Genomic DNA, 12,444 nt, shown 5'->3' with positions numbered 1-12,444 from the left:
AGGGTGCGTGCGGAACAGCCAGTGCAGGGTGTGTGCGGAGCAGCCAGTGCATGGTCTGTGCGGAGCAGCCAGTGCATGGTCTGTGCGGAGCAGCCAGTGCAGGGTGCGTGCGGAGCAGCCAGTGCAGGGTGCGTGCGGAACAGCCAGTGCATGGTCTGTGCGGAGCAGCCAGTGCAGGGTGCGTGCGGAGCAGCCAGTGCAGGGTGCGTGCGGAACAGCCAGTGCATGGTCTGTGCGGAGCAGCCAGTGCATGGTCTGTGCGGAGCAGCCAGTGCAGGGTGCGTGCGGAGCAGCCAGTGCAGGGTGCGTGCGGAGCAGCCAGTGCATGGTCTGTGCGGAGCAGCCAGTGCATGGTCTGTGCGGAGCAGCCAGTGCAGGGTGCGTGCGGAGCAGCCAGTGCAGGGTGTGTGCGGAGCAGCCAGTGCATGGTCTGTGCGGAGCAGCCAGTGCAGGGTGCGTGCGGAGCAGCCAGTGCAGGGTGCGTGCGGAACAGCCAGTGCATGGTCTGTGCGGAGCAGCCAGTGCATGGTCTGTGCGGAGCAGCCAGTGCAGGGTGCGTGCGGAGCAGCCAGTGCAGGGTGCGTGCGGAGCAGCCAGTGCATGGTCTGTGCGGAGCAGCCAGTGCAGGGTGCGTGCGGAGCAGCCAGTGCAGGGTGCGTGCGGAACAGCCAGTGCATGGTCTGTGCGGAGCAGCCAGTGCAGGGTGCGTGCGGAGCAGCCAGTGCATGGTCTGTGCGGAGCAGCCAGTGCAGGGTGCGTGCGGAGCAGCCAGTGCAGGGTGCGTGCGGAGCAGCCAGTGCATGGTCTGTGCGGAGCAGCCAGTGCAGGGTGCGTGCGGAGCAGCCAGTGCATGGTCTGTGCGGAGCAGCCAGTGCATGGTCTGTGCGGAGCAGCCAGTGCATGGTCTGTGCGGAGCAGCCAGTGCATGGTCTGTGCGGAGCAGCCGGTGCAGCCTGCGCCCACGCACGGGCTCCCCCTGCCTTCCAGACCGCGCTTTTCCCGCGGTCCGTGTTCCCCTCCCTGGTTCCCTGCGTGTCCTGTCCCCTGTGCTGCCACCACCCCGGCACCGGGCTGCCCCGGTGTCCCCGGCTCCTTCGCTAAACACAGACCCACTCTCCACACCCATCTCCGGCGATGGCTCCATCCGTCAGCCGCGGCCCCGGTGCTGCCGTGACAGCTCCATTAAGCAGCGCTCGGCAGCTGCTATATTTAGGAGTGGGGAAGGGAACGAGCGTTTGGGCTGCAGACGACCATAAATCCAGCTGCCGTCACCAGATCTCTGGTCTTTTCTCTGGAGTGAGGTCTCAGGGGTGTTTGCAGATGAGATCCGTGTGTCTGTGCGTGCAGGGGGCAGGCGTGGGGATGAGGAGGAGCAGGGTGAGGCTGGGGGGCAGCGGGGGTCCCTGTCCCAGCGGGCTCTGCTGTGCCGCGGCAGCAGCTCAGGGCCTGAGGGATCTGCGCGTGTCCCTTTTGGAGCAGTGTCACCGCGTGCTGTGAAGTGCGGAGGGTGCGTGTTCACACCCTTGCTGCTGTGAGCTGCCGGGGCTGAGCCGTGCGGGTGCCTCCCGGAGCGCCAGCCATCCCGCATCCCCCTCCTTCCCTCCCTCCCTCGCCCAGTTTTCCTACAGCCACGTCAGGTTGTACAGGGCCGTGGGTGCCAGCCCGTTCCCGGGCACAGTGAACCTGCCGTGCCCAGACGTTTCGGGTCTGGTTGAGGCCTCTGCGGTGTCTGCTCGGCCGCAGCTCCGCGGGAGCCGGAGCGGGAGGTTGTTCTGCTCCACATCGGAAGCAGCGGGGAGGGAGCAGGTGCAGGTCCTTCCCGGCAGCACATTCCTCCTGTCCCCCCTCCAGAACACTGGCCGGGGGTGCAGCCCTGTGTCCCCTGACTCTTAGGCGGTCCAGGTGAATGGGTTATTGCCATATAACTCTTCGTGATGTGTTGCGGTGCTCGTTTGTCGTTATCATCTCCGTTTCTTGGCATAGTGTGCCTTTTTGCCACTAAGATTAACTCCTTGGTTCTTTGAGACAGCTTCTCCCAGGACGGCAGGGCCAGGGTGCGGTGGTCGCCCCCCTCATCGGAGGAGTCACGGGAAGCCGTCGGCCCCCCCTGCACCACCAGGCTCCAGGAAATCTTCCTCCTTAGGTAACCGGTGATGGGGTGCACGCCACGCTGGCTCATCGGGGGCTGCTCCTGCTCCGGACATCCCCAGCTGAGCCGGCACCGCGGGGCCGCCTGCACCGCACCAGGCACTGGTAGCACCGCAGGACCGGGCTGCGCCGCACTGGGCACTGGTCACACCGTGGGGCCAGGCCACACCGCACTGGGCACTGATCGCACCGTGGGACCAGGCCACACCACACTGGGCACTGGTGGCACCACGGGGCCGGGCTGTGCCGCGCTGGGCACTGGTGACACCGTGGGGCTGGGCCACACTGCACTGGGCACTGGTGGCACCGCGGGGTCGGGTCGCACCGCACCAGGCACTGGTGGCACTGCAGGGCCGCCTGCACTGCACCGGGCACTGGTGGCACCACGGGGCCAGGCCGCACCGCACCAGGCACTGGTGGCACTGCAGGGCCGCCTGCACTGCACCGGGCACTGGTGGCACCGTGGGGCCAGGCCGCACCGCACCGGGCACTGGTGGCACTGTGGGGCCGGGCTGTGCTGCACCGGGCACTGGTGGCACTGTGGGGCCGCCTGCACTGCAGCGGGCACTGGTGACCGTGGCCTCGCTGCCCACCTGGGCTTTGCCGGGCACTCGTGTCCGGGGATCAGAGCCCCCGCGCTCGGCCCTGTGATGCTGCACGTCCCCTGCACTGGGGTCTCTCCGTTTTGATCGTGTGCCCCTCAGTAAAAGAACCCTTGAGCACACCCGTCCTGCACACCTGTATTTACTTACGGATCACAGACCTGCACTACTCTGCGAATACTCTCTGTGCACTATAGAGCACGTGCGAAAATAGAAACTAAAGACTAGTGAGGTGAAGGTGGAAGAAATACCATTTAGGACACATTTTGCAGTTTTAATAACAGTACAAAACGGTCTTCTCGCCGTGTCCCAGTGGGTTGTCTTGCTCGCCCGCTTTGCGGGCGCTGCCGCAGCCGGGGCGGCGTGGCGTGAGGCGTGTTCAGGGCACCCGGCGCCGGGCTGTTCCACGGCCCTTCTGAGAAACAAAGGAGAGAGCTAAAAAACCCAACCATGCCGGAGGAGCAGAAACCCAAGAATCGGGGCCGGGTGAAGCGCAGCTGCGCTTTCAGTAGTAGAAACGAGCCCTGTATGTGGTGGATTTCTTGCTGGAGTTTGGTGAATTGTTCTGCCAGCCTTGCCCAGTCTGCGTGCTCTGCGTGCGGGACGGTGCGCCAGGAGGGAGAGGGCCTGGAGCAGGACGGCTGCGCGGAGGAGTGTCCCTTGTACCTGTGCTGAGGGGTGTCCCTTGTACCTGTGCTGAGGGGTGTCCCTTGTACCTGTGCTGAGGGGTGTCCCTTGTACCCTGTGCTGAGGGGTGTCCCTTGTACCTGTGCTGAGGGGTGTCCCTTGTACCTGTGCTCAGGAGTGTCCCTTGTACCTGTGCTGAGGAGTGTCCCTTGTACCTGTGCTCAGGAGTGTCCCTTGTACCTGTGCTGAGGGGTGTCCCTTGTACCCTGTGCTGAGGGGTGTCCCTTGTACCCTGTGCTGAGGAGTGTCCCTTGTACCTGTGCTGAGGGGTGTCCCTTGTACCTGTGCTGAGGAGTGTCCCTTGTACCTGTGCTGAGGGGTGTCCCTTGTACCTGTGCTGAGGAGTGTCCCTTGTACCCTGCGCTGAGGAGTGTCCCTTGTACCTGTGCTGAGGGGTGTCCCTTGTACCTGTGCTGAGGGGTGTCCCTTGTACCTGTGCTGAGGAATGTCCCTTGTACCTGTGCTGAGGAATGTCCCTTGTACCTGTGCTGAGGGGTGTCCCTTGTACCCTGTGCTGAGGGGTGTCCCTTGTACCTGTGCTGAGGAATGTCCCTTGTACCTGTGCTGAGGAGTGTCCATTGTACCCTGTGCTGAGGGGTGTCCCTTGTACCCATGTGGGGGAATGTCCCTTATACCCCATGCAGAGCACTGTCCCTTGTACTCATGTGGGGGAATGTCCCTTCTACCCTGTGCTGAGGAATGTCCCTTGTACCGATGAGGAGGAATGTCCCTTGTACCCATGTGGGGGAATGCCCCTTGTACCCCATGCAGAGCACTGTCCCGTGTACCCTGTGCTGAGGAATGTCCCTTGTACCCATGCAGAGCACTGTCCCTTGTACCTGTGCTGAGGACTGTCCCTTGTACCCATCCAGAGCACTGTCCCTTGTACCTGTGCTGAGGACTGTCCCTTGTACCCATCCAGAGCACTGTCCCTTGTACCTGTGCGGGTCCTTTTGGGCCCCGGGAGGCCGCAGGCGGTGCCCGGGCGCAGTGCCCGGTGGCCGGGACGCCAGTGCCGCTGCAGGTGTGCGGGAGGGACGGCGCGTGGGGTGGCAGGGCTGCGGTGCCGCCTCGCGGCCAGTCCTCTGTCCCCAGGCCGGGACGCTGGTGCTGCGGCAGCGTTCCCTGTGCCAGCAGCGATGGCTTCGTGTGAGCGCGGGGCCGGGCTGCAAGGTCTGAGAGTCCCTCCTGTCGGTCCTGTCACCGCACTGCAGGGGTCAGTTGTGTCACCGCACTGCGGGGGTCAGTCCTGTCACCGCACTGCAGCCCTGGAGGGGTCAGTCCTGTCACCGCACTGCGGGGGTCAGTCCTGTCACCGCACTGCAGGGGTCAGTCCTGTCACCGCACTGCAGCCCTGGAGGGGTCAGTTGTGTCACCGCACTGCAGGGGTCAGTTGTGTCACCACACTGCAGGGGTCAGTCCTGTCACCGCACTGCAGGGGTCAGTCGTGTCACCGCACTGCAGCCCTGGAGGGGTCAGTCCTGTCACCGCACTGCAGGGGTCAGTTGTGTCACCGCACTGCAGGGGTCAGTCCTGTCACCGCACTGCAGGGGTCAGTCGTGTCACCGCACTGCAGCCCTGGAGGGGTCAGTTGTGTCACCGCACTGCAGGGGTCAGTCCTGTCACCACACTGCAGGGGTCAGTCCTGTCACCGCACTGCAGGGGTCAGTCGTGTCACCGCACTGCAGCCCTGGAGGGGTCAGTCCTGTCACCGCACTGCAGGGGTCAGTTGTGTCACCACACTGCAGGGGTCAGTCCTGTCACCACACTGCAGGGGTCAGTTGTGTCACCGCACTGCAGCCCTGGAGGGGTCAGTCGTGTCACCGCACTGCAGGGATCAGTCCTGTCACCACACTGCAGCCCTGGAGGGGTCAGTCGTGTCACCGCACTGCAGGGGTCAGTCCTGTCACCACACTGCAGCCCTGGAGGGGTCAGTCCTGTCACCGCACTGCAGGGGTCAGTTGTGTCACCGCACTGCAGGGGTCAGTCCTGTCACCGCACTGCAGGGGTCAGTCCTGTCACCGCACTGCAGGGGTCAGTTGTGTCACCGCACTGCAGGGGTCAGTCCTGTCACCGCACTGCAGGGGTCAGTCGTGTCACCGCACTGCAGCCCTGGAGGGGTCAGTTGTGTCACCGCACTGCAGGGGTCAGTCGTGTCACCGCACTGCAGCCCTGGAGGGGTCAGTTGTGTCACCGCACTGCAGGGGTCAGTCCTGTCACCACACTGCAGGGGTCAGTCATGTCACCGCACTGCAGGGGTCAGTTGTGTCACCGCACTGCAGGGGTCAGTCCTGTCACCACACTGCAGGGGTCAGTCGTGTCACCGCACTGCAGCCCTGGAGGGGTCAGTCGTGTCACCGCACTGCAGGGGTCAGTTCTGTCACTGCACTGCAGGGGTCAGTCCTGTCACCGCACTGCAGGGGTCAGTCGTGTCACCGCACTGCAGGGGTCAGTCCTGTCACCGCACTGCAGCCCTGGAGGGGTCAGTCCTGTCACCGCACTGCAGCCCTGGCGGGTGTCTGCAGTTGTTTCCCCGTCCCGCCCTGTCCCCTGTCCCCGTGGGCCGCCGCCCGTGCTGGGGGCGCCTGCAGCTCTGCCCCGCAGCGCTCAGGCCGCGTCCTTCGGCACCCGCGGCCTGCGGGCCCGGGCGGCTCTTCCAGTGTGGGATCGCAGCTCAGGCGGGGTCTCTGGCCTGGCCGCGCTGCCGAGGCCCCCGAGTGGACTCGGGTGTCGCACCCCGGGGGGCTTTGGCCAACAAGCGCAGCCTGAAGTGCCTGCGGCCCCGAGTCACCGCTGCTGTCAGGGCTGGGACGAGAGGTGACACAAGTGTCTCTGAGACAAGAGGTGACACAAGTGTGTCTGGGACAAGAGGTGACACAAGTGTGTCTGGGACAAGAGGTGACACAAGTGTCTCTGGGATGAGGGGTGACACAAGTGTCTCTGAGACAAGAGGTGACAGAAATGTCTCTGGGACAAGAGGGGACACAAGTGTCTCTGGGACAAGAGGGGACACGAGTGTCTCTGGGAGGAGAGGTGACACAAGTGTGTTTGGGACAAGAGGTGACACAAGTGTCTCTGGGATGAGGGGTGACACAAATGTCTCTGAGACGGGATGTGACATGAGTGTCTCTGGGATGAGATGTGACACAAGTGTCTCTGGGATGAGGGGTGACACAAGTGTCTCTTAGACAAGAGGTGACAGAAATGTCTCCGGGACAAGAGGTGACACAAGTGTGCCTGGGATGAGGGGTGACACAAGTGTCTCTGGGATGAGGGGTGACACAAGTGTCTCTGGGACAAGAGGTGACACAAGTGTCTCTGGGATGAGGGGTGACACAAGTGTCTCTGGGACAAGTGGTGACACAAGTGTCTCTGGGATGAGAGGTGACACGAGTGTCTCTGGGACAAGAGGTGACACAAGTGTGTCTGGGATGAGAGGTGACACAAGTGTGTTTGGGAGAAGAGGTGACACAAGTGTCTCTGGGATGAGGGGTGACACAAGTGTCTCTTAGACAAGAGGTGACACAAGTGTGTCTGGGACAAAAGGAAACACAAGTGTCTCTGGGGTGAGAGGTGACACAAGTGTCTCTGGGGTGAGAGGTGACGCAAGTGTCTCTGGGGTGAGAGGTGACACAAGTGTCTCTGGGTGAGAGGTGACCCGAGTATCTCTGGGTTCGCTCCGGGTCGCTCCCGTGCACCGCGGAGCTCGGAGACAGCGGAGCAGCGTTCCTTTAGCCCGCAGCTTTGTGATGTGTCTGCTTTCTCTTGTAGAAACCAGAGAAGACAGAACAAAGCGTCTCTTCCGACATTACACCGTGGGCTCCTACGACAATTTCACCTCTCACAGGTAAGCACCAGCACCTTTGCTTCGTGATTACGAGAGATCCGTTTCCATGGAAGAAGTGTCTCCTTTGCCTGACGGAGCAGTGTACGTTGTTTTAATTGCATGGGAAGGGAACTTCTGGTTGATTTGGTCACTTCGGTTACGGTCTAAGTGACACGTCCTAGATAAGGCCCAGCTGAGCAGGACGTTGGAGCTGCCGGGCAGCCTGGCTCTGCTGAGGAGCAAACGTTCTGGAGAACTTCTGGGGAGCTGCAGAACAGGCGTTGGGTGCGGATGCCGGGTTCCAGCTCTGTTCCGGAGGGGCAGGGACCAGGACGCTGTGGTGCAGGGTGGCATGGGGACGCTGTGGTGCAGGGTGGCACGGGGATGCTGTGGTGCAGGGTGGCATGGGGACGCTGTGATGCAGGATGGCACGGGGACGCTGTGGTGCAGGGTGGCATGGGGATGCTGTGGTGCAGGGTGGCACGGGGACGCTGTGGTGCAGGGTGGCAGGGGGACGCTGCGGTGCAGGGATGCTGTGGTGCAGGATGGCATGGGGATGCTGTGGTGCAGGGTGGCATGGGGACGCTGTGGTGCAGGGTGGCACAGGGACGCTGTGGTGCAGGATGGCACGGGGATGCTGCGGTGCAGGGTGGCACAGGGACGCTGCGGTGCAGGGTGGCAGGGAGACGCTGTGGTGCAGGGTGGCAGGGGGACGCTGTGGTGCAGGGTAGCACAGGAACACTGCGGTGCAGGGTGGCAGGGGGATGCTGTGGTGCAGGGTGGCATGGGGACGCTGTGGTGCAGGGTGGCACAGGGACGCTGTGGTGCAGGATGGCACGGGGATGCTGCGGTGCAGGGTGGCACAGGGACGCTGTGGTGCAGGATGGCACGGGGATGCTGCGGTGCAGGGTGGCAGGGAGACGCTGTGGTGCAGGGTGGCAGGGGGACGCTGTGGTGCAGGGTAGCACAGGAACACTGCGGTGCAGGGTGGCAGGGGGATGCTGTGGTGCAGGGTGGCATGGGGATGCTGTGGTGCAGGGTGGCACGGGGACGCTGTGGTGCAGGGTGGCATGGGGGTGCTGCGGAGCAGGATGGCATGGGGACTCTGTGGTGCAGGGTAGCACAGGAACACTGTGGTGCAGGGTGGCACGGAGACGCTGTGGTAGAGGGTGGCACGAGGACAGCTGTTACCCCAACCCACTGGCAGCACCGAGCATGCCAGGTGACAGGAGTGTCCCCAGGGCTGCTCTGGTAGGTGGCAATGGAGCCCCTGGTGGCGACCGGCTGTTGGACAGGTGATGGAACTCCACAGGGACCAGTGGTGACAACCAGGGTGACGTTGCTGGTTTCTGTGGGGCCTGGGGCACGTGTGGCTGCTGGCCACGGGGGGACGGGCCTGGGGACACGTCTGGGTTGGGTCAGGAACACGCGTGGGGCAGCGGGGTCACCCTGGCACGCGCCGTTTGCCGTCGGGCGATAGTGCTCTTGGGAAGTGCACGTCAGAGGATCCCATGGGCATTGTCACCTGTGACGGGACAGCAGCAAATTGTGATAATCGGTTTTGCGAAGCAGAGTTCTCCCGAGGGCTGTGAGCGGGCCAGCGAACGCTTCTGCTTCCAGAGCTCCTCACCCCAAATCTGTCTCCGTGGGCCTGAGCGCTTTTTCCTCTCGGTTTGATTTCCAGCAGTCCCGCGCGTGCTGCTCCGGGGCTGTTCGTGTTCTCAGCTGATCATGGAGCAACGAAAATGCTGCTGGGACTCCGAAAACAGCGGAGAAGGAAAATGGGGGAAGCGGCCCATTTGCAGCGTGGCTGGAGGCTCCAGGCAGCCCTAGGGCGGCTGTGCAGGGCTTGCTGGTGCCTCTTGGCCTTACAGGGCGGGAAATAACTCAAAATTGGCAGATGAGTCAAAATTAGGTTCCTTAAGCAAAGGGAGGGTAGGTGAGTGGGGTTGCATCGAGCTGCGCTGGTAAGCAGGGTGATAGCAACACGAGTTTATTTTGGCACGTGCAAAATAACACACACCAGAAGAAACACTGTGGGGTGCTCTGTTCTTTATAATTGCTTAGGAGTAGAGATCTGACATCACGGTGTCGTTCTCAGCGCCGAGGCATTAAAAAAACACGTGAAAGAGCAGGTGGGAAAACACAAGTAAAGCAGCTGGGAGGAGGGTCCGGGGTGCCGCTGGTGCTGGGTGGTCAGCCCGCAGCCGAGCGTCGGCGCCGGGAAGCGAGCAGTAACGGCCGTGGGAAAACACCAGGAGCCGCGTTTCCCGTTCGGTGCAGGTGTCGGACCGGCTGCTCGGGACGGGATTTGGGGCTCAATGCGAGTCCAGCCCAAACCCGCGAAACATTTGGAATTGGAACAAAGGAAACAAACCAACCGACCAAAACCCCAGTACTCAAAACAGGCAAACCACCAGAAAACGTAATTATTAATATCTTTGTATAAATCTGTACTATACACACCTCTTGAAACCTGCGTGCAGTTCTGGTCTTTCAGATTTAACCGAGAACTAAGAGGTGCTCAAGACTGCGCAAGGTGTTCCAGAGCGGTGTGGTGAGACAGACGGACACGCTCGGGCTGGGAAGGTGCTGGTGAAGGAGAAGGGGGTTCAAGTCCATCAGTGTGTGATAGGAAAAGGTGAACCAGAGGCAGCTGATCCCGGGCCGTCTGTTCCCATGTTGGAACCTGATGTGCTGAACCATGGAATTGTTTTGGTTGGGAAAGACCTTTAAGATCATCAAGTCCAACCATAAACCCGACACTGCCAGGTCCACCACTGCCCCGTGTCCCTAAGTGCCACAGGGACACGTCCTGAAGCAGGGTGGTGGGCAGTGGGCGGCGGGAGGGGGTTTTCCATCTGACGTACATTAACTTGGCAGCTCCTGCTGAGTGCGGCTCTGAGCGCCAAACGCCGATGGGTTCAGAAAGCGCCGCGACGGACCCAAGGCTGAAAAGCCGTTCGCAGGCTTCTGCGTACGCAGAGCCCGGCTGGGACCAGGGGGCCCCCGCTCTGGGTCAGGACTGCGGTGGGGACACAGCGCTCTGCTCCCCCTCCCCGTGTTCCCACTCTCGGCTCTGCTGGGACGGTGACAGGATGGCTGGGATGGTGACAGGACGGCTGGGATGGTGGCAGGATGGCTGGGATGGTGACAGGACGGCTGGGATGGTGGCAGGATGGCTGGGATGGTGGCAGGACGGCTGGGACAGTGGCAGGACGGCTGGGATGGTGACAGGATGGCTGGGATGATAATAGGATGGCTGGGATGATGGCAGGATGGCTGGGATGATAACAGGATGGCTGGGACAGTGGCAGGATGGCTGGGATGGTGGCAGGATGGCTGGGATGGTGACAGGACGGCTGGGATGGTGGCAGGATGGCTGGGATGGTGACAGGACGGCTGGGATGGTGGCAGGATGGCTGGGATGGTGACAGGACGGCTGGGATGGTGGCAGGGTGGCTGGGATGGTGGCAGGATGGCTGGGATGGTGGCAGGATGGCTGGGATGGTGACAGGACGGCTGGGATGGTGGCAGGATGGCTGGGATGGTGGCAGGATGGCTGGGATGGTGGCAGGGTGGCTGGGATGGTGGCAGGATGGCTGGGATGGTGACAGGACGGCTGGGATGGTGGCAGGGTGGCTGGGATGGTGGCAGGATGGCTGGGACAGCGACTGCGGCCGTTGCAGGGTGCTGGGCTGGGCTGGGCTGAGCTGCGCTGGGCTGGGCTGGGCTGAGCTGGGCTGGGCTGAGCTGAGCTGAGCTGAGCGGAGCTGAGCTGAGCTGGGCTGAGCTGGGCTGAGCTGAGCTGAGCTGAGCCGGACTGGGCTTTGCGCAGCAGCCCCAAGCCAGGCTTGCCAGCCCTCTGGGACCAGGTCTCCTGGCAGCCCCGTGTGCTGTACGGTGGCCGGTGACAGGTGCTCTGCAGTCACAACAGCAGAACAAGCAGCCCGATGTACTAGTCCTGCCTGCAGCGATTCTCTGTTCAGAGTCTTCCTGAGCCAGCGGCGACGTCTTTGCATTTAGCTGCGTTTAACGGGTTGTTATTCTGTTAATTTGCCCACTGACATGCAGCTCAAATCCCTTTGCTCTCTCTTCTGCCATGGAGGAGGAGCAGGGCTGGCTCTGGTGGAGATGGGGAGCTGGTGGTGCTGAACCGTGGCTGCTGTGTCTTCTGCTCCGGCAGAACACCGCCAGCGTGGTGATGGGAAATGAGAAAGAAGGTTCCTAAAGTGCATGTGTGTGCTCGTCATTCGTTCTCTGGTCGCTCCGAGCACAAAAGTGAACCGTAACCTCACTGTTCAGATGGGGAAACTGAGGCAGCACACGGGGCTGCCTTTGTCACCCTCCTCGAGGGTGGGTGGCGTGGGCAGCGCTGCCGGAGCCACCAGCACCCGAGCAGCAGCAGACGTCCCACCGTGGAAACCCCACCGTGTGGTCGCAGAAACACCGTTTCGGTGGGAGCTTCCTGCTCCGTTCGCTGGAGCTCAGCACGTGGCTGTTGCTGAGCGCGGAGGTGACGCTGGTGACTGCTTCGCAGGGCAGGACAAGGGAGCGGAGCTGCGGGGCCGCCGGTGCCGTTAGCGCTGCGGGCTGAACGGGGAGTTCGGACTCCGTAGCAGAAGGCTCAGGGACGGCAGGTGCTGGTGAGGAGTGCGGTGTGCGGATGCGTGTGGTGGGTTAGGATCTCCTTCCAAACACGATCAACAAAGTGGGCTCTTCCCCCGTTTATTGAAACACTGACCATTCAGGCGGATGGAGTCCTGGAGAGCAGAACCGAGGAGCAAACGAAGGCGCTGGGAGACCACTGCAGCAGATCGAGCGACGCGGTTTGCAGGAGAGCACTTTGCACCCTCCCTGACTTCCCTGGCGGCCCAAACGTGGGAGAAGATGAACATAATAACAGCGTTTGAGGAACAGCTTACAAGTACTTGAGGAAATTCCACAGAAGTGACTCTAGATTTCAGGAGAAGCCTTTGGAAGGGTTGCGGGTTGGAATGGATCCCCTGTGCGGTGGAGCAGGGAACAGCATCCACGCAGCTGGACGCAGGTTTGGGCAGGGCACGTCATTTACTCCTTTTGGACTTAATCGGGTGAAAGGAAAGCTATGAATGTATGGAGGGGTGTACGGAGAGCGTGAGAAGATCCCGGGCTGCGTGCCGCACAGAAGTGTGTTCTGCT

General features: G+C 62.2%; 1 protein-coding gene across 2 annotated transcripts in view; it reads left to right on the top strand.

Moving 5' to 3' along the window:
• Window positions 1-12,444, top strand: part of SHANK3 (SH3 and multiple ankyrin repeat domains 3) — a 410,126-nt gene that overhangs the window by 274,123 nt on the left and 123,559 nt on the right. For both annotated transcript variants that reach the window (XM_065860718.2, XM_065860710.2), the window contains one exon: window positions 7,209-7,284. In XM_065860718.2, the coding sequence (XP_065716790.1) occupies window positions 7,209-7,284 (76 nt within the window). The remainder of the gene's footprint in view (window positions 1-7,208; window positions 7,285-12,444) is intronic.

The sequence above is a fragment of the Patagioenas fasciata genome, chromosome 1, assembly GCF_037038585.1.
Source record: "Patagioenas fasciata isolate bPatFas1 chromosome 1, bPatFas1.hap1, whole genome shotgun sequence".
NCBI classification, from domain to species: Eukaryota; Metazoa; Chordata; class Aves; order Columbiformes; family Columbidae; genus Patagioenas; species Patagioenas fasciata.
Note: the sequence above shows the minus strand (reverse complement) of the source record. Positions and strands in the feature narration are given on the sequence as shown.